The 21,941-nt window shown below is 44.3% G+C and overlaps 1 protein-coding gene across 1 annotated transcript in view; it reads right to left on the bottom strand.

Annotated features, from left to right (window-relative positions):
• LOC137017943 (tripartite motif-containing protein 16-like) overlaps window positions 1-21,941 on the bottom strand; it is a 37,817-nt gene that overhangs the window by 3,822 nt on the left and 12,054 nt on the right. The window contains exons 2-3 of the mRNA XM_067382746.1: window positions 15,932-16,027; window positions 15,610-15,843 (exon numbers count right to left, since the gene is read on the bottom strand). Coding sequence (XP_067238847.1) covers window positions 15,610-15,843; window positions 15,932-16,027 — 330 coding nt within the window. The remainder of the gene's footprint in view (window positions 1-15,609; window positions 15,844-15,931; window positions 16,028-21,941) is intronic.

The following is a 21,941-nucleotide window of genomic DNA, read 5'->3' on the forward strand; positions in this document are numbered from 1 at the left end:
TTGTAAGGGGAAAAAATAAATAATAAATCAGCTCCATTGCGGATTCCAAGTGATCAAGGGCTTAGGACGTTCCAGTTCAGCCCATACATAGGTTCCGCCAGAAGTGGGCACTCGTGCAACGTAAGCAATGACGTACATCCGAGTCAACGAGACCGAGTGAAGTTAGTGAGGGAAGGGCATTTAAAAACCGAAGTTGAATGCAGCCAAGGTGCAGGTGATGAGTGCTGAAGGGGAAATGACGAGGGAAGTGAGTGCAGGTGTACAAAACAGGAGGATCATGGGAAATGGAGTCCGGGAGACAAGGGAACTGTGACAGTTATCATGGATCATGTCAGTTATTATTGCTCCATCTGCCATTTTTCACTATTGTCTTTGCTTGCTTTGCATTGACACTATTCTTTAAAAGGAAAAATGATATACCAATTATCAATGTAAAGCTGCTTTGATACAATCTGCATTGTAAAAAGCGCTATATAAATAAAGGTGACTTGACTTGACTTGACTTGCTTAACCCTTAGGGGACTAAGCCCTTTTTGGTCCGTTTTCTCTATTTTTACATTTCGGCTTATAAACCATATGTAATGATGATGGACCACCATGTATTTGGTATCAATGGATTCAGAAGACCCTAAGCTACAATAAGCATGCATGCAATATGTTTATAAAGGAAGTATGAGTGAAAAATTGTACAATAAACTAGAGAATTTCAAAAACGAAAATGAGATTTTTCTCATTTATTACTGAAAATCCTACCTCACACAACAATAGTGAAAAGTTTTTGACCCAAAAATATATTTTTCAAACCCTTTGCTTGACAGAAATGGGTTAATGTTCAATCAAATGTGTAAAGAACAGTTAAATAATTAACTTTATTTACAAACAGTCCTAGGCGTTTTTTTTTATTTTTGGGACTAAGCCCTTTTTGGTCTGTTTTCTCTATTTTTATATTTGGGCTTATAAATCATATGTAAAGGAGATGGAACACCCTATGTTTGGTATCTATGGATTCAGAAGACCCTAAGCTACCATAAGCATGCATGTAATGTGTTTATAAAAGAAGTATGAGTGAAAGAAAATGTACAATAAACTAGAGAATTTCAAAAACGAAAATTAGATTTTTGTCATTTATTACTGAAAATCACACATCACAGAATATAGAACAAAAAAAATATATATTTTTCAAACTCTTTGCTTGACAGAAATGTGTTATTGTTTAATCAAATGTGTAAAGAACAATTAAATAATTAACTTTTTTTTACAAACAGTCCTAGTCATGCCAGTGAGCAAAGCAAGGCCTCTCCATCGGTGTAAAAGCTGTCTGCTCCAGATTTCTCCTCGTCACTTTCCAGTAATTGTTCAAGAGCTTGTTCTGCCGTAAATCTTTTACTGCTTGCCATTTTAATAAAACAATTCTGTAATAATGCTATATCTCTCTCGAATTTATCTCTTTGTGCTCGCTAATACTCAGATCGCTCTCTGTAACACTCCGATCGATTTCTGCTTTCTCCACCTGATGCTGATTCTCCGATCGCTTATTGATTACACCCGGCTGCCGGTCTTTTACTATAGGCCAGCGAGCTTTTACAAGGCTACAGCAGAGCTACAGAGTCCTCTGAATGGCTAGAATACATCATGGTAACCTTCCTCTGATTGGGTTAGAAAAATATTCCTCCCAGCGGCAATTTTTACATTGGTTGTTGCGTGTTGAATCTGCCTAACATAATCGTTTTCATTGGCCTGTTTACGCAGTGGTATTGCGCAATAACGGAAGCGCGTTTAATATACAATCTGGATACCGCTGTTTTCAGTGGAATCTGAGGAAGACGGCAAAAAAGACCGTTTTTGAGTTCTCAGTTTTTGAGATAACTACACATTTGTAAAAGTATGCCATTTTGGGCGGTACCGCCCAATCCGTCCCTCAAGGGTTAACTAGTCTAATGATTCTGCTGTGCACATCCAGACGTCCTGCCCTTGTGTAATGCCTTGAACATGAGCTGGCATATGCAAATATTGAGGGCGTACATATTAATGATCCCGACTGTTACGTAACAGTCGGTGTTATGTTGAGATTCACCTGTTCTTCGGAGGTCTTTTAAACAAATGAGTTTTACATAAGAAGGAGGAAACAATGGTGTTTGAGACTCACTGTATGTCATTTCCATCTACTGAACTTCAACTATGCCAAGGTAAATTCAATTTTCCATTCTATGGCACCTTTAACCTCCTTGTGAAAAAGAAGTACACATAAGTATACTTTTAAATTATTACAGAAATAATATAATTTAAAGAATATGCTTAAGAGCTGGATGAAAGTAAGGCTTTCAAACATTTAATTATTTTTCAAATTATAATTATAATCATTATTGTAATTAACTTAATGTATTATACTGTACAATAAATTAATATTAAATGCAATTAGCTAATAATTTGTGCTTTTGACCCTCGAGTAGGATTTAAGTATATTTAAAGGTATTTTCTTCTATTGTCTTTGCACTTTTTAAAAGTCTACTTAAGTGTGTTAAGAAACATAGTCATCAATCAATCAATCAATCAATCAATCAAACTTTTATTTATATAGCACAATAAATACAACAGCAGTTGGCCATTGTGCTGTACAAGAGAATAAATGAATAAATATAATAATGCAATAATAAAAGGGAGTTCATGAAGGTGTCTCTCTTTAAGTGCACAAGTGGCCTTTTAATTCATTAATATTATCTGCAGTTTTTAAAAAATATACTTTTAAGATTTGAAGTAATTAAATACAAGCAGAGGTGGACAAATTACTTGAGCTACAGATACTGGTCAAATATTATTCTATATCAAGTGAAAGTTGTACAGACATATTTTTACTTAAGTAAAAGTACAGAAGTACTTGCATGTAATTTTCCTTTTTATGTCAATGCACAGTTCCCTTTCGATACTTCACTCGTACTGCGTATGGGAAAGGTCTCCTTTTTCCCCGTTACTGAAGCCTTTTTCAATAACCCAGTGTAACTGCATCGTCATTGGTTCACTCATAGACAAGTTGTTGAACCAATGACGGCGCGGCATAGCTGCGCGACCTATGGCGACAGAGCGCGCGAATATTCCCGCCGAAATGGGCGGGGGTTTAGGGCTATATAAGCGGGCGTTTCGCCATAGGATTTCAGTTCTCTCTCCTTCAGCGACGACTTCACATCGCTCCTCGCTGATCTCCGGCTGAAGCCTTCGCTGCCTGGAAGAAGCTCGCCTGGAAAGAAGCTCTCGCCGCCGCCGAAGAGGCTCCCGCAGCGGACTGCTGAGCTTGCCGAGGAAGAAGCGCCGGCTTCCCGCTTCCGGCCGCCTGCCAGCCCGTCTCCTGCCGCCATCCGGCGCGCCTAAAAGAGCGATTTTCCCGCGGTTTATTGCCGCTCTAAAAGAGCTTTCCAACAATGGTTTTCACTGCTCTAGTGGCCCTTGCCGCTCTAAAAGAGCCCCTCAAACGCCGTTTTCACGGCGGCGGCGTTGTTACAAATGCCGCGCCACTCGTGTGGCACATGCAGAGCCCCTCTGCATGACGACGACGGTCACGGTGAGTGCGTCGGCTGCCTGGGCAGACAGCATGCAGATGCCGCGCTCACCGTGACCTCGTGTTCTCACTGTGAGAACATGCGTCTTGCCTCTCTGTGCATGCGGATCACCTTCTTCATTGAAGGCGATCTCGCCGCTCGCGCCCTCCCGTCATCTTCCTCCCGCGAGCAGGCTAGGAAGAGACGGCGGGGCAGAGCGACCCAGCGCACGGAGTCCCGCCAGGCCCCTTGTCAATGCGCCGTGCCATTTTTCCCAGAGGTTCACAACGAGCTGACGGAGTCGTGGCGCGCCCCGTATTCTGCCCGCCTATGTACTACGAATTATTCAGCTCTCACCTCTGTGGATGGCTCTGAAGAGAAGGGTTACAAGCATCTACCGCCCCTGGAAGAAGCGGTGGCGGCTCACCTCTGTGCCCCCACGGCTGTGGGTTGGAACACTAAGAGGGCCCTTCCATCCAAGCCCTGCGGGACCACTTCTGTCCTGGCTGGCAGAGCATATACGTCCGCGGGCCAGGCTGCCTCAGCGCTGCACGCCATGGCTATTCTCCAGGTGTTTCAAGCAAAGCTCCTCCGTTCTCTGGATGAGTCTGGCGTCGATGCACCTGCCTTCCGTGACCTCTGCAGCGCCACTGACTTAGCCTTGCATGCCACAAAAGCCACAGCTCAGTCTATTGGACGATCCATGGCCAGCCTGGTCGTGCTTGAGCGCCATTTGTGGCTCAACCTGACCGAGATTAAGGAGATGGACAAAACGGCCTTTTTGGATGCCCCGGTCTCTCCTTCTGGTCTCTTCGGGCCAGCAGTAGAGGGCTTTACAGAGCGTTTTACTGCAGCACAAGAGTCGTCTCAGGCTATGCGACACTTCCTGCCTAAACGCCCTAGCTCCACGTCTGCTTCCAGCCGCCCCAAGTCTGCGCCGGCTCAGCAGAACAAACCTGCCCCCTCTACCTCTCAGGCAGCACCACTCAAGGAGCATCACCCGATACCATTCAGCCCCTTGTCACGCGGGCCGAAGCCTGGCGGGCCATCCCCGGAGTGTCAAGCTGGGTTCTGGGAACCATAAGTCGAGGCTACTCGCTTCAGTTCGCCCGAAGGCCCCTGCGCTTCAGCGGGGTGCTTCAGACTTCAGTCAACACGGACGACGTTCATGTCCTCCGAGCCGAAGTCATGTCTCTTCTGAGGAAAGGAGCTATAGAAATAGTCTCCCCCTCAGAGAGCAATTCGGGGTTCTACAGCCGTTATTTTCTAGTTCCCAAAAAAGATGGCGGTCTCAGACCCATCTTAGATCTCAGGCTCTTGAACCTCTCCCTCATGAGACGGAAGTTCAAGATGCTAACGCTGAAGCAGATCCTCGCGCAGGTTTGCCCCGGGGACTGGTTCTGCTCGCTGGACCTGAAAGATGCATACTTTCACATCCAGATAGCCCCCCATCACAGGCGATTCTTGAGATTCGCGTTCGAGGGTGTGGCTTACCAATATACAGTCCTTCCATTCGGACTGTCCCTAGCTCCTCGCACTTTTACCAAGTGCATGAACGCGGCGCTTTCCCCACTGAGACAGATGGGAATCCGGGTTCTCAATTACCTCGACGACTGGCTCATCCTAGCCCAGTCACGAGCCGAGCTGGAGCATCACAGATCCGTGTTACTCAGAGTGCCTGGGTCTCAGGGTCAACTTTGCCAAGAGCTCACTGCTCCCCAGCCAGCGTATAACGTTCCTGGGTGCAGTTTTCAACTCAGTCCGTATGACGGCTGTAGTATCTCCAGAGCGCGCTCTGGCCATTCAGCAGCTCGCGGCATCGGTCAGGAACAGAGCCTATTTCCTTCTGAAGTTTTTCCAGAGGATGCTAGGGCTGATGGCTTCCGCCTCCCCGGTTCTGCAGCTCGGCCTTCTTCGGATGCGGCCTCTGCAGTACTGGTCGAAGTTCCGGGTCCCTCCTCACGCCTGGCGGCACGGCCGCCTGCGTCTCAGGGTCAATCAGGCCTGTTTGGCAGCTCTGAAAGCCTGGATGAACCCTGTATGGTTCAGCCAAGGAGTACCCCTACAGGCGGTGTCCAGAAGGGCGGTGCTCTCAACGGATGCGTCCAACACAGGTTGGGGCGCTCTTTGCGAGGGCAGACCGGCCTTCGGCTCGTGGTCTCACGAGGAATGCCATCTGCACATCAACTGCCTCGAGATGTTGGCAGTGATTCGAGCCCTTCATGCATTCCAGGCACACCTGACAGGGCGCCACGTCTTAGTCCAGTCGGACAGCATGACAGTGGTGTCATACATAAATCACCAGGGCGGTCTTTCGTCCAGCCGCTTATGCGCTCTGGCAAAGCGTCTTCTGGAATGGGCATCACCGAGGTTTCAGTCGCTCAGGGCGACTCACATACCCGGGAGAACAAACTTGGGAGCAGACATGCTATCTCGGAGCAATGTCCCCTCAGACGAGTGGATGCTCCACCCCCAGACGGTTCTCATGATCTGGGAGTTCTTCGGGAAGGCAGAGGTAGACCTCTTCGCTTCAGAAGGCAACTCTCACTGCCCAATTTATTTCTCGAAGGAGGAAGATGTGCTGGTCCATGTCTGGCCCAGCACCCTCCTTTACGCCTTTCCCCCGATCGCTCTGATCCCACAGGTCATCAGACGAATCAGGGAAGACAAGCACAGAGTCCTCCTGGTGGCCCCGCTCTGGAGGAGCCAAGTTTGGTCCTCAGAGCTGTTCAGGCTTTCCACAAAAGCTCCGTGGCCGATCCCCCTGAGACGGGACCTCCTCTCTCAGGCAAACAGGACGATTTGGCATCCCCAGCCAGAACTCTGGGCTCTGCACCTCTGGTCCCTCGACGGGAGCCTGCCAACCTCCCCGGGGACGTGCTGAATACCATTTCTCAGGCGAGAGCTCCGTCCACAAGACGCATCTACGCCCAGAAATGGTCGGTCTTTGTTGACTGGTGTTCTACACGCAACATAGACCCAGTGGAGTGTGACGTATCCCCGATACTGTCTTTTCTCCAGGAGCGTTTGAATCTGTGTTGCACCCCTTCAACGCTCAAAGTTTATGTAGCAGCCATTGCAGCATTTCACGCTCCTATTGCTGGCCAGTCAGTGGGACGAAACAACCTCGTGGTGCGTTTCTTGAGAGGTTCTAGGCGATTAAATCCTCCTCGTCCTCTCACTGTTCCCACCTGGGACCTCTCTTTGGTCCTCAGAGCTCTTAAAGGGCCTCCCTTTGAGCCACTGCGTTCAGCTGACCTCAGGCCCCTGACGCTCAAAACCGCTCTGCTACTTGCATTAGCATCAGTTAAGTGAGTTGGTGACTTGCAGGCCCTCTCCGTGAGCCCTGCATGCCTTGAGTTCGGGCCCAACGACTCCAAAGTCATTTTGAAACCTAGGCATGGCTACGTCCCTAAGGTGCTCTCGACTCCATTCAGAGCACAGGTTATTTCCCTCTCAGCGCTTCCTCCCTCGTCGGACGAGCGAGAGTTGGAACTACTCTGCCCTGTCAGGGCATTAAGGACCTATGTTGATCGATCACAGCCTTTTCGGCAATCTGATCAGCTCTTTATCTGCTTTGGTGGCCGCACCAAGGGGTCTTCGGTCTCAAAGCAAGGTCTTTCGCGTTGGATAGTCGACGCTATTGCTCTTTGTTAAACCTCTATGGGCATCGACTGCCCCATAGGAGTTAGAGCTCACTCTGCTAGAGGAATGGCTTCCTCTTGGGCCTGGTCTAGTGGAGTTTCGATTAAAGACATCTGTGAGGCGGCCGGCTGGTCCTCGTCGTCTACTTTTGTCAGATTTTATCATTTGGACGTTCCGACCTTACAAGCTCGGGTCCTCTCGGTATGATCCAGCGGCCTCTATTGAGCTCCGCTTCATGCCACTCTGGGAGTTAACTCCCTTTTTGTAGTGTAACGAGGGTTCGACGGCTCCGGCCTTCTCACTTGTCCTCTGGTTCCCTCACGGTGCCCAAGACAAGTCCAGTCGTTCCCTGCCGTGGCACGGCGCGGTTGAATTCGTTCCCCATACGCAGTACGAGTGAAGTATCGAAAGGGAACGTACTCGGTTACTAACGTAACCTCGGTTCCCTGAGATACGGAATGAGTACTGCGTTACTTGCCGTGCCACGAGGCTGCGGCTTCAGTGTCGTCGCTTCAGTCGAATGACCTGAAATCCTATGGCGAAACGCCTGCTTATATAGCCCTAAACCCCGCCCATTTCGGCGGGAATATTCGCGCGCTCTGTCGCCATAGGTCGCGCAGCAATGCCGCGCCGTCATTGGTTCAACAACTTGTCTATGAGTGAACCAATGATGATGCAGTTACACTGCGCTATTGAAAAAGGCTTCAGTAACGGGGAAAAAGGAGACCTTTCCCATACGCAGTACTCGTTCCGTATCTCAGGGAACCGAGGTTACGTTAGTAACCGAGTACGTTTTATCATTGTTGCATTGTTATATGTAGTACTTATAATACCTTATGTCTCTGAAGCAACCTACTGAATACACTGACTAGCTTGTAGTATGTGTGAAGCAAAGCGATTTTAGAATGTTACAAAACCTATAGAAATGCAAAAACTGAAACTGACAAAGACAGCCATAATCATCTTCATTCTTTTAACACTCCTACCCAAAATTTGATTCTCCCACGAATTCTGAACTACTAGAGGTTCTGACAAAATATTAATTGCTGCAGTCTACTCAAAATTGTTTGATTTTAATGAATTATTTAAAAAACAAAACAAAACTGTTTGAATGATTCAATGAATCACTCATAAGTACCTTACTTGTTTTATTACTGGAAGAATCAGCATTTTTACTAAATATCTTGAATGAATGATTCAATGACAAATACATTTTTAACAATCACTTGTCACTCTAAACAATGTAATCGATACAATCATTATTTCAAGCATCAAGTTAACTTTCAAAAATTATTTGCCCTATTTTAATCATAGACATCAGTGTTTATATCTCAGTACTTCTGTGATCATTTGAATATTTGTAACACAGAAAGAAATAATGATACTGTGTGGTTGCCAGTCACAAGAGGGTAAACGTAAAACAGGCAGTTTTTGAACAACAGAGCTACGGACACAGAAATCACACAGGTACGTTTTTTGCAGATATGAGCACATTGATGAGAGTCACTTAGCTTTATGTAGGGAAAACACCCTAGGAAGTAAAATTAGTTCAAATGAATAAAGAGTTGTTTAGATTAAGACCGAGCAACTGATTCATCCAGCGTTCATTTGCTCGAGCCGTAATAAGCTCTTGTAACGGATATAAATATCCAACAATTGTGAAAACACTGATTAGAGCACGGTAACTAAATCGATAGTTTAAGACATTAAATTTTAGAATCACATAATACAAGACACTTTCTTTTTTAAAATCTACAAGAGATTTTATTTATTCTAACACTAACTAATCTAACACAAACACACGAACATACACACACACACATACATTCATACGCGTTGCAGTAAGAAGGAAATGAGAGAGAAAGAGTTTTGAAAGAGAGAGAGCGAGAGAGAGAGAGAGAGAGAGAGAGAGAGAGAGAGAGAGAGAGAGAGAGAGAGAGAGTGATATGATTAACAGAATTCCTATCAATGCATTTCAAAGACCCGAATGAACCATGAATCATTAATTTAAATGCACCAGTTCAGTTTTCATCTGGAGGTACTTGCTTGCATTGACATAAAGGTGAATTTCCCTCGTCATGCAGAGAAGGGTTTCCCAAGTCGATGATTGGTCCAGGTCAGGTCCGTGTGGAACAATGAAAGGAAGTCTCTTTGTCGCTGGAGTTGAAGTAGCAAAAGTCGTTAGTTGAACTTTGCGCGAAACTTAGGACACAAGACTTTCAGCTGTAAAGTAAAATTAAGTAAAAGAAAAGAAAAGTGAGTGAAGGTTGGATGGCTTGAATGAGCGGCTTGTCTGTTCTTCTTGTTACTCCATTGTTCTTGGTACTTGTCTTGGCTTCTTTTCCCAGAACTAACCAACTAGTTCACGATCTTGCAATATGACCATTTAAACTTAGTTGTTTGTCACACAGAGGAGTTCTGGCCAATCAGACATTGTCCTGTTTCAAGAGGGCCTTCCTCTGCCCCCAATAAATCATAGATATTACATCCCGGTCTGTCTCTGCTTTAGCAGATTGCCATTTTAACATAATTTCTATTAACTGGAATATGATACATTTTAAACAGATTTCATTCAAGCCATAATTTAAGAAAGATGAAAAGAAATAAATCAAGTCCAAATAAGGCATACTTTCAGTCATTCAGTCAAGAGTTAACACCTTTACATGAATTGTGAGTGTTCTAAAGCATAACTTTTTACAGGTAGTACTTGTGGACACATAATGCAAAATGTATGTAGTTAAAAGATGTTTGATAAGTCCATTATGCAGTTTTATTTGTAGAACAGTCTCTTTGGTTTTTCTGTGAAGTAAGGAAGCAAAAGGGTCTGCATTGTTTCGACGAGGTCTACCTCGACCCCGAGGATCAGGGCGGTCCGGACGGTTGTGATGGCACTGAGTCAGAAGAGAGGGATCAAGAATGTCATACCAGTTGACCCAGGAACGCTCCTCTGGGCCATAGTCCTCCTAGTCAACGAGGTATTCCAGTGCGGGACCCCGTCATTGAGAGTCGAGGATCGCCCACACCCGGTAGATATTCTCCTCTTCTGCAGTTTCGTGAGGAGGAGGTACCGCATCGTCACCGCATCCCTCCATCTGTGGAGGGAGGTGACAAGGGTTCAGTGTGTGGTTTTAACAATAAAACATGGAATGAAGGTGAGATACGATACTGAGGTGGTAAGTTGAGCCAGTAGGTGACTTCGTTGAGCTGCCTCTGGATGGTGAAAGGACCTATGTACCAGGGACTCAGCTTACGACAGGGCAGTCGGAGACGGATGTCTCATGTAGAGAGCCATACCTTCTGGCCTGGTTGATACTGTGGAGTAGGTCCTCTTCTGGTATCCGCCTGTTGTTTGTGTCTCCGAACTGCCTGTTGTAGATGGACATGAGCTGAGTCCTACGCTCTCTCGCTCTGCTGGAACCAGTGGTTGACAGCTGGAACCTCGGAGGCCTCACCCGACCAGGGGAATAGTGGAGGTTGGATACCCAGGATGCATTAGAACGGGGTGAGCCCTGTGGTGGTAAATCGGAAGGGGGTTCTGGGCATACTCCGCCCAGGGCAGGAACTGGCTCCAGCTGTCCTGGTTCCAGTAGCAATATACCTGCAGGTATCTCCCGATCTCCTGGATCTTCCACTCAGTCAGTTCCCGAAGACAGGCTGACTGACACTCCTAGGAGATTAAAAATGCCTGCCAGACACGAGATATGAACTGGGGACCACGATCGGATACAATGTCTTCAGGAATTCCGAAGTGATGAAACACATTATTGAAAAGAGCCTCTGCGGCTTCAAATGCTGTTGGGGAATTAGTTTGCATGATTTGGAGAATCTATCCACAATCACGAAGATGCAGGTGAAGTTGTTGGAAGTTGGGAGGTCAGTCATGAAGTCCACACCGATATGAGTCCAAAGTCTCTGTGGTATGGGTAGCGGAAGGAGCTTACCCTCGGGGACCCTCCTAGGAGTGTCAGCAACGGCAGAGACTGAGCATCCCTTGATGTGTTGATGTGTGAAACATCCTGGGGCAAGGATGGCCACCAGTACTGTTGCTGCAGAAGCGAGAGGGTACGTGAACTACCTGGGTGTCCAGAGCCCGGAGAGGAGTGAGCTAAGTCCATGAGGGGCTGACGGTGTGCCAGGGGAACGGTGGAGCAGGTTTGGCAGAGTTAGCCTCGGAGATTTGCTGGTTGATGGTCCATTGGATGGGGCTTACGATCATGGCTGGAGGGAGGATGGATTCAGGGTCCTTATTCTCAGGTTCTGGCTAAAACAGACAAAAGAGGGCATCGACTTTTCCATTCTTGCTTCCTGGATGGTAGGTCACTGTGAAGAATAAGGCCCAGCGGGCTTGGCGATGATTGAGTCTTTTTGCCTCTCTGAGATACTCAAGGTTACGTTGGTCGGTAATGATTTCAAATGAATGAAGTGCTCCCTCCAGCCAGTGTCTCCATTAATCCAAGGCTAACTTGATGGCGAGCAGTTTTCCAATGTCGTAATTCTGCTCCACCGGGGATAGCTTCTTGGAGAAAAAGGCACTCCAAATGGATGGAGTCGTGGTGGATCACCCTGCTGCTGGGAAAGCACTGCTCCGACCCCGGTGGATGAGGCGTCCACCTCCATGACGAAAGGGATTCGGGTGGACCAGGATCGGCTCGGTGAGGAAAGCTTCTTTCACACAGGTAAGTTGTTTGCAGATATGAGCACGTTGATGAGAGTCACTTAGCTTTACAATAACCAGAGTCCTTTCTCTTTGGCAGATGATCGACAAGGGAAGACAAGACAGGACGAAGGAGTGGAAACACAGAGACATCAATGGAGAGTTAAGTAGTCCAGGTTCGTGAAATGAGACCAGACACAGGGAGGTGCGGGAAGTGAGTGTTCATATAGTGCTGGTGTGATGAGGTGCAGGTGATGCTGATCAGAACTCTGATCAGAAGTGAGATTGGGAACGAGTGGGTGGAGCGTGGAGATCCGGTGATGGTGCGCGCTGTGTGTTGGTGGTTGGAACTGACCACCACTCCGTGACAGTGGTTGAAAAGACTGTTTGTGAAGCTATTTAATACCTATAACGTTACATGATAACTGCTCTCTCTGGATCAGTAGTGATAACGCAGATCTGAATGGTGCGGTATGATTTTTGTCAAACTGTTTAAAAGACACAGGTGAATTCAGGAAAGAGATCTTGTGGGTTTTTGACTCTAGATCACAGTCTTTCTATGATTAATCATTCAGCTCTACATATAACTAGGCTATAATTATGCAAGGTAACAAAAAAAAAATTACAGTTAACTTATTTAACTCTATTTATTAATCCTCTTCTATTTTCCCATCAACATAGTAACAGTATTCAAAAAATGCTGGGAAATCATTAGGCTTGTTCGAGATGCATCGGCGCTGCGCAGACCGATCAGTGTATGACATCAAAGTACCGTGAGAGCGATTGGACTGCAGACGACTCTTTATGCTTTTGAATCTCTCTCTCTCTCTGTATTTTGATGTCATAATAAAGCCTAATGACTTTACAACACTTGACTCTATAAGATTAATTATTGATAGGCTGATTTAAACCTGCAAAAAAACCCAATCACGTTTTAGAGAAGAAAAAAAAATCATCCACTGAAGCTGCTAACCTAACGACTTTCTACTCGAGGATATTGATAGAAATGTATTGGAGGCAAAAGTATGACATTTGTCTTTCAAATATAGTGAAGTTAAAGTCACAAATTTCCCAAAAATAAAAAAAATAAAATAAATAATAATAATAATAATAATAATAAAATAAAATAAATAATACTTAAGTAAAGTACAGATACTCAAAAAGTGTATTTAAGTATAGTAAATGTAAATTTACTTTGTTACTGTTCACCTCTGACTACAAATGCACATTCAGTACAATTACGCACACTTCTTTTTCACAAGTGACTGTGTGAACTTTCTAGGAAATGGTTCGGATGACAAAACATCTGCTAAGAACATAATTGCATGTAATAGGTCGACCACCTCAATAGAGTCACATTGTAAGGTTGAGAAGATTTGCTGAGGAAAAGCAGTTCAGAGAGGCCTCCATTGCCAGCAATGTCACTGAACCTCTCAAGATCAAGAAAAGTACTAAAGACATCATTAAAACAGTCGATGTGACTACAGGGGTTCTACAATAATTTTATGAAGCAACAAGAATACTTTTTGTGCACAAAAATAAAAATAACGACTTTGTTCAACAAGTTCTTCTCTTCCGTCTGGGCCTCTGATGAGCACTCACGAAAGCACCATGATACATGAAGCTGGCGTTCTGACATATGATCTGGAAGCGTGGCACTGTTTTTTCTTGAAAATCTTGAGAGGTTCAGTGACAGTGCTGGCAATAAAGGCCTCTCTGAGCCATCAAATTTTATCAAATATATCTTAATTTATGTTTTGAAGATGAACGAAGGTCTTACAGGTGTGAAACGACATGAGAGTGAATAATTAATGACAGAATTTTCATTTTTGGGTGAACTAACCCTTTAATAAGCATTGCTAATATATATCCCTACTTCCTGTTTGGAGTCCTCATGGACAAATTCATCAATGTATTACATGCAAATAATTATGAAAATAAAAATCAATCTTATCAGGTTTGAAGATCACCTGACCCAATTTTGTTGACAATTACTGAAAATAATGTTGAAGAAATAAAAGATTGTATTAAAAAGATCTAGTTGAAAAATCTAGTTGGGTGGAAATTTATACCATCAAGTTCACTGATTTCATCATGACAGAAGAAATCAGAAGGAAAAAATTATTTAATGGTGTTTGCCACCTAAATATTTATTCCAGAAAATAAGAGCTCAGAAAAATGTTTACTGTAAGATTTTCCAGGGCTTTGTAAGTGTTGTGTCTTTAAACAGAAGATGATTAGAAGAGAGTGACTGATGAATATACAACCCGAATTCCGGAAATGTTGGGACATTTTTAAAATTTGAATAAAATGAAAACTAAAAGACTTTCAAATCACATTAGCCAATATTTAATTCACAATAGAACATAGATAACATAACAAATGTTTAAACTGAGAAATTTTACACTTTTATCCACTAAATGAGCTAATTTCAAATTTGATGCCTGCCGCAGGTCTCAAAAAATTTGGCATGGGGCAACAAATGGGTGAAAAAGCAAGAAATTTTGAAAATATTCAGCTGGGAGAACATCTAGCAACTAATTAAGTTAATTGGTATCATGTCTGTAACATGATTAGCTATAAAATGGATGTCTTAGAGTGGCAGAGTCTCTCAGAATTAAAGATGGGCAGAGGCTCTCCAATCTGTGAAAGAGTGTGTAGAAAGATTGTGGGATACTTTAAAAACAATGTTCCCCAATGTCAAATTGCAAAGGCTTTGCAAATCTCATTATCTATAGTCCATAACATCATCAAAAGATTCAGAGAAACTGGAGAAATCTTTGTGCATAATCAGGCGGCACTGACTCATCACTCATCGGCATGATTGTGTCAATGACATTACTAAATGGGCCCAGGAATACTTCCAGAAACCACTGTCGGTAAACACAATCCACCGTGCCATCTGCAGATGCCAACTAAAGCTTTATTATGCAAAAAGGAAGCCATGTGTGAACATGGTCCAGAAGCGCTGTCATGTCCTGTGGGCCAAGGCTCATTTAAAATGGACAGTTTTAAAAGTGGAAAAGTGTACTATGGTCAGACGAGTCCAAATTTGACATTCTTGTTGGAAATCACGGATGCTATGTCCTCCGGGCTAAAGAGGAGGGAGACCTTCCACTGTGTTATCAGTGTTCAGTTCAAAAGCCAGCATCTCTAATGGTATGGGGGTGCATAAGTGCATACAGTATGGGCAGCTTGCATGTTTTGGAAGGCACTATGAATGCTGAAAGGTATATGAAGGTTTCCAGATGAGATGTATTTCAGGGAAGGCCTTGTGAATTTCAGCAGGACAATGCAAAACCACATACTGCAGCTATTAAATCAGCATGGCTTCATCATAGAAGAGTCTGTGTGCTGAATTGGCCTGCCTGCACTCCAGATCTTTCACCTATAGAACATTTGTTGCATCATTAAACGAAAAATACGTCAAAGACAATCACAAACTCTTCAGCAGCTGAAAACCTATATCAGGAAAGAATGGGACCAAATTTCAACACCAAAACTCCAGAAACTCAGAACCTTGATTCAGAGATTTCTTCAAACTGTTTTGAAAAAGAAAAAAAAAAGGGATGCTACACCATGGTAAACATGCCCCTGCCCCAACTATTTTGAGACCTGTAGCAGAGATCAACTTTGAAATGAACTCATTTTTTGCATAACACAATACTTGACTGAATCTGATTGAATTCCTGACAACATCTCAGTCAACGGCTCATTCTGCTCTCAGGAAATGTTTCTCTTGCTCAATTCCACTATGATCCTGTTCTAGATCTCTGTTACCTGCAGGAAATGGATGTGATCATGTGTGTGTGAAAGCTGCTCCAGCTCAGTGTCTCTCCTCCTCAGATCGTTGATCTCCTGCTCCAGTCGCTCCAGTCGTCCTTCAGTTCGACTCACTGCAGCCTTTTCCTGATCTCTGATCAGCTGTGTGACCTCAGAGCGGTTTCTCTCAATGGAGCGGATGAGCTCAGTAAAGATCTTCTCACTGTCCTCCACTGCTGTCTGTGCAGAGCGCTGTTAGGACACACATCACAATCACACAGTGGCTTCAGCGGGACTGACAGAGTCCAAACTGAGACGTCTCAAACTTCTCCAGACTCACCTTATGAGACTCCACAGCCTCTCTCAGCTGCTGAAGATCTTTCTGTCTCTGCTGGATTCTCTGACGGATCTTTATCTGTGTCTCCTTCAGCTGTTTCTGGAGGACAAACCAATAACAGGAAATGACACGTAAAACTACTATCGCTTAAAAATTTAAAGTTAAATTAATCTAAATTAAATGAGGGTTAAAGATCTAGCATGGTATGTTTATACTGTATGTTCAAAACACAGATTCTTATTATTATTCTTGAAATGAGATTATGAATGAATATGAAACTGAAATGTCAGCAGTATTTCATCAGTGTCTAGGTTTATATGAATAATTCACCATAACGTTTTAATTCTGTCATCTTATACTCTCCCTCATGTCATTCCAAACCTGTATGATTTTCTGTCTATTGTGAGACACAACAGAAGATATTTTGAAGAATGTCTCAGCTGTTTACAAACTGAGGCCAAACTAAATTCTTGCATGTCACAGTCACATGACTAAACATAATGATGTCATGACACAAACACCAGTGAAGTCACTACCACAGAGGTCATTCCTGAACTGCCTGTGTCTTCAGATCTACACTGGAGGGTCTTTGGCTCCACCGTGATTATCTTCTGCTCCGCCTGCTCCTCCACAGTGATTACAAGCTACACCTTGGTGGCCCTCTGCTCCGCAAAGGGGGGTCTACAGTCCCATCAACTCAGCAGAAGACCACCACAGCTATGTCACGATCACCAGCTGGAGTCCCTTTGATAGCCACCAGGGGGCACTCCACATCAGACTGTTGTCATTCCCTCATTTCAGCTACATTTCCCATAACTCACTGCCTAGTCTCAGTCTTGTAAGTGTCATAATGCATTTCTGAGAAATCCTTTGGTTTCTTGTTCTTTGGTTTTGACCCTGTTTGCCTGTCTCTTGTGTATTTCCCTTTTTGCCTGTGTTCCTGTTTCCTGTTATGGTTTGGACAGTTTTACCCTGTTTGACCTTTTGCTCATTTTTAACTTCGATTGTGGATACCCACAATAAAACCTTTTCAATAAACTACTGCACTCTACTGATCCTCAACCAAAAGTCATTGAGCAGTTCATGACAAGTACATTTAAACTATATTAACTTTACATGTACTGAATAACATACTTCAGTATTAATTATAGTTAAGCACTTTACATGTGCTTAAGTATGTTAGTTAACACATCAAAATAATTGTATTTCTGAAATATTAAATATGAATAAAATGAAATTTAAAGTAACTTTTAATTTGAAATTATTACAAAGTGTACTTTATAGTAAAACATAGTCATGAAAGTTTAGTCTAGCATTGTAGTACTCGACCAGTCTTAAGACCTTTTTTGAAGGTCTTGGTCTTGACCGCATTTGGTCTCGGTCTTGTCTTGGTCTCAGACTAAAAGAACTTGGGATTTTATTTCAAGACTGGTCAAGACCAGACAAAATTGCCATTGCATTGTCTGATTTCTTTGTTAACATCATTAATTTGATTGGATGTAAAAATTCCTGCTTCAAATGCAATTAATAACTTATTTCTAATTTCATTAATTTTGTTACTCTTGTGCCGGGTCAGAAATCAACTAAGGATTGTGTCAAAAATGTCACCAAAATTAATATTGTTAACATTTTTGCAGATTTATTAAAAAAGAAAAACTGAAATATCACATGGTCTTAAGTATTCAGACCCTTTGCTGTGACTCATATATTTAACTCAGGTGCTGTCAATTTCTTCTGATCATCCTTGAGATGGTTCTACACCTTCATTTGAGTTCAGCTGTCCAGCAAGACCAGACAAAATTATTAAAAAAGAAAAACTGAAATATCACATGGTCTTCAGTATTCAGACCCTTTGCTGTGACTCATATATTTAACTCAGGTGCTGTCAATTTCTTCTGATCATCCTTGAGATGGTTCTACACCTTCATTTGAGTCCAGCTGTGTTTGATTATACTAATTGGACTAGATTAGGAAAGCCACACACCTGTCTATATAAGACCTTACAGCTCACAGTGCATGTCAGAGCAAATGAGAATCATGAGGTCAAAGGAACTGCCTGGACAGTTCAGAGACAGAATTGTGGCAAGGCACAGATCTGGCCAAGGTTACAAAAAAAATTGTGCTGCACTTAAGGTTCCTAAGAGCACAGTGCTCCATAATCCTTAAATGGAAGTCGTTTGGGATGACGAGAACCCTTCCTAGAGCTGGCCATCCGGCCAAACTGAGCTATCAGGGGAGAAGAGCCTTGGTGAGAGAGGTAAAGAAGAACCCAAAGATCACTGTGGCTGAGCTCCAGAGATGCAGTCGGGAGATGGGAGAAAGTTGTAGAACATGGTGGTGGCAGCATCATGCTGTGGAGGTGTTTTTGAGCTGCAGGGACAGGATGACTGGTTGCAATTGAGGGAAAGATGAATGCGGCCAAGTACAGGGATATCCTGGACGAAAACCTTCTCCAGAGTGCTCAGGACCTCAGATTGGGCCGAAGGTTTACCTTCCAAAAGACAATGACCCTAAGCACACAGCTAAACTAATGAAGGAGTGGCTTCACAAAAACTCTGTGACTGTTCTTGAATAGCCCAGCCAGAGCCCTGACTTAAACCCAATTGAGCATCTCTGGAGAGACCTAAAACTGGCTGTCCACCAACGTTTACTAGGGGTGGGACAAAATATCGATATGGCGATATATCGTCGTCCTTCTCTGTACGATACGAGAATCGTATCGCTGCGCCAAATATCGATATTTTAATTAATAAAATAAAACGCTATAAATAGACTTTTCTGCTCAAAGCGTCCTTACTTCAAGGCAGCCCTCAACACATGAATGTGGGAAACATGAACATAAGTTAACTAGCCTAAGCAAAAGAGGTTTTTAACAGGATGGCATAGAGAAGTGTGAGTAGCCTAAAATAGATGCCTCAGCCACGTTTAAGTTCAAAGTCTTGATGCACTTATATACCATTGGTGTGACAAACGTTAACATCTTTGACGTTCTTCACCGAGTGATATACATGAGAGCGTTTGAAAGCATGGAAACTGCTGATAGACGCCTGCTTTCGAACGCTCCGGTGCTATCTGTGTAAGCGCTCTGTGAAGAACGTCAAAGGGTCTGTTAGCACCTGGTCACTTCATGTATTTTCTCTGATCAAATAACTATCCGATCGTGAAAAGGCCAGGTCTAAATGCCCTCTGAAACGCATTTTAGATGGATTTAAATCCGATCGCTCAAACCACTTCAGGAGGAGGTCTGGGACGCATTCCAGTCAGAACTGTCTATGCATGTATCTGGTTGTTGAAACCACAAGTGTAAAATTTACTTCTCCAAAAAATACTAAAACTGAAACGTTACACACAATTACCTTAATTAAAAGTAATGAGACCTTAACAGTGCAGTTGCCGCTCTCTCCTATTGCGGTCTTTGATTTTGAAATTAGCTGATGGTCAATAAAATGCACTCCATGTGAACTCCATTAAATCTGCATATAGCGGATTTATCCGTTTTGTGGATAAGGAGAGAAAACATAACCTTTTCACTGGCATTTTGTTTTCATAAATAGACAGATATCGTGATGTATCATTATAGGATTGTCTAGCAATATATCGATTATCACAGAATCGCTGAATCGTGATATTATCGCTATCGTGAGCCATGTATCGTGATCGTATCGTATCGTGAGGTACCCTGCGATTCTCACCCCTAACGTTTACGATCCAACCTGACAGAACTGGAGAGGATTTACAAGGAGGAATGGCAGAGGATCCCCAAATCTAGGTGTGAAAAACGCCTCAGGTTACGTATGTAACCATAGTTCCCTGAGAACAGGGAACGAGACTCTGCGTTGCCACGCTTTGGGGAACGTCACACGTGACTCGGTGTCTGAAAAACCAACTATCCAACAACGCCAATGCTCATTGGCCGGCAACAGCCTATGACGTAATAGGGGCGCGACCCGGATGTATAAAAGCGTGCCCGCGGGAGCAGTCATTATCCATCGTCTTGAAGGGACTGCCCAGCAGGCCGCCTGAAGCATGGCAAAGTAACGCAGAGTCTCGTTCCCTGTTCTCAGGGAACTATGGTTACATACGTAACCTGAGACGTTCCCTTTCGAAGGGAACTCCACTCTGCGTTGCCACGCTTTGGGGAACGATATACCAATGCCGCCATGATAAAGGAGAGTGCCTGCCAAAAAATATGGCTGAAACAAAGGTCTCAAAGCAGTTCTCGAACTGCTCAGCAACTCCCCCTCGGGTCACACCAGGCTGTCAGTGACAGCATTCCCTTTGGCCAACAGCCCAAGCTGAACTTCCAAAAGGCTTCTACCTTTCTCTTTTAACAAATAGAGCCTAAAGAAATCGCTAAGGCGTCCGGGACCCACTTTCCCGAAGGAAAAAGTGGTCCCTTTAAGGGAAGGTGGCCAAGGAACCAAAGGGAACCTCGGCCAGCCACTCTTGAGGGGAACAGGTCACCCTCATTGCCACCAGGGAGGCCGACCTGGTCTTCTAGGGGAACAGACTTAGTCCAGGCCAACCCTGTCTGAATACAGAGCCTCTAGAATGCATTCTTGAAGAAGAAAATAGGTAAGAGTGACTGCAGAAAGGCAGAAACCAGCTCAGACCCACGCGTAGAGACGGGCATCCTGGAGAGCAGAACTCAGCTGAATGCTATGAACCCTCATATCGAGGGGAGATAATCCGCTCACCTAGGATCTACCCAGTGCTTAATTAACGCACTGAGGAGGCTGTGCATAAACCCCTAAAGGGGAGCACAAACCAGCCTGGAGCTGATCCTAAAGATGGGGCCTGATGAAGGCCCAACCACCATAATCATCTTAGGGAGCTAAGCACTATTACAAACCCAACCCCAAAGGGGAAGCGCAGAGCTCACCTAACAGGTAGACTATGCCAAGAGCACATAATCATGGAGGCCCGGGAGGGACTTACAACATGACAACAGAAGTACACTTCAGAAAACGACCCGTTTTATGGTAAAACGCCCTTCTTAACACCTGTCTAACGTACAGAGACAGATAACTTCCATGGCAGCCAAGGAAAGCTGCACAGTGCTCCTTAATAATCCACCCAACACAACCCGACAAGCAGTGTACTCAGTAAAAAACACTTTTTTACTCTTTAAACAAGAGGAGTACAGCGTACGCCAACACGTATTAAGGAAGGCCTGGAAGGCCTACAACCTCAACAAACACGTGGCATCAGCTTGTGGTAGTGTTTAGGTCCCAAGCCAGGTAAACAACCCGCAAAAGAGGGGGTTGAATCTACCACTTGGGCCCCTGGCCAGCGAAAGTGTATATGACTAGTTCTCAGAGAGAAATACACCCAAAAACAAACACCAGTGTGTCCAAAAAAGGCGGCCCGCAGGCTTAGCATCCTCCAGGACACATGGCGTAAGTCTCGTGGCTGTTTCCAGGAGCCTAAAGATCCAACCTAGGCGCTAGGTGGCTCTTAGCCCAACTAGAATCTTCGACTAAGAGAGGCAACAATAGGCTAAAGCCAAGTTCAGACTGCACGATTTTCAAAGTAGTCGGGTCACTGTTCTTTTCACACTGCATGACTATCTTGGCCAGCATTCAGTCGCTGCTGTGTTCAAACTGCACGATGGATCGGCGATAGAAGGTTTCACACTGCGTGACTTTACAATAGGAAGAATCGCAGACAACTCTGTCTGGCACGCAAACTACGTTTCACAACCAAACACACGCGAGACGTGACAAGGAAACAACGCGATATCACTCGTTCAAGACCGGGGTTCTCATGTGAGACTGGCCCTGTGTTTCAATCAGCTCCCTAGCTCCCTAGGTAGTGAATCAGTATATAATGAAAGTGAATGTGGCGGATACCCTCATCAGTGCCCTGACTACTGAACTAGGGAGCTGATTGAGACACACGGTGGGCTTATTATTAAAAATAGTAGTCCGCAAGAAGCTTGAAATATGAATTGCCTGTGCGCTGATTTGCAGCGAAAACAACATAAATAAAAGAAGAATATGGAGAAGGAAAT

Source organism: Chanodichthys erythropterus, chromosome 3 (genome assembly GCF_024489055.1).
Source record: "Chanodichthys erythropterus isolate Z2021 chromosome 3, ASM2448905v1, whole genome shotgun sequence".
Lineage (NCBI taxonomy): Eukaryota > Metazoa > Chordata > Actinopteri > Cypriniformes > Xenocyprididae > Chanodichthys > Chanodichthys erythropterus.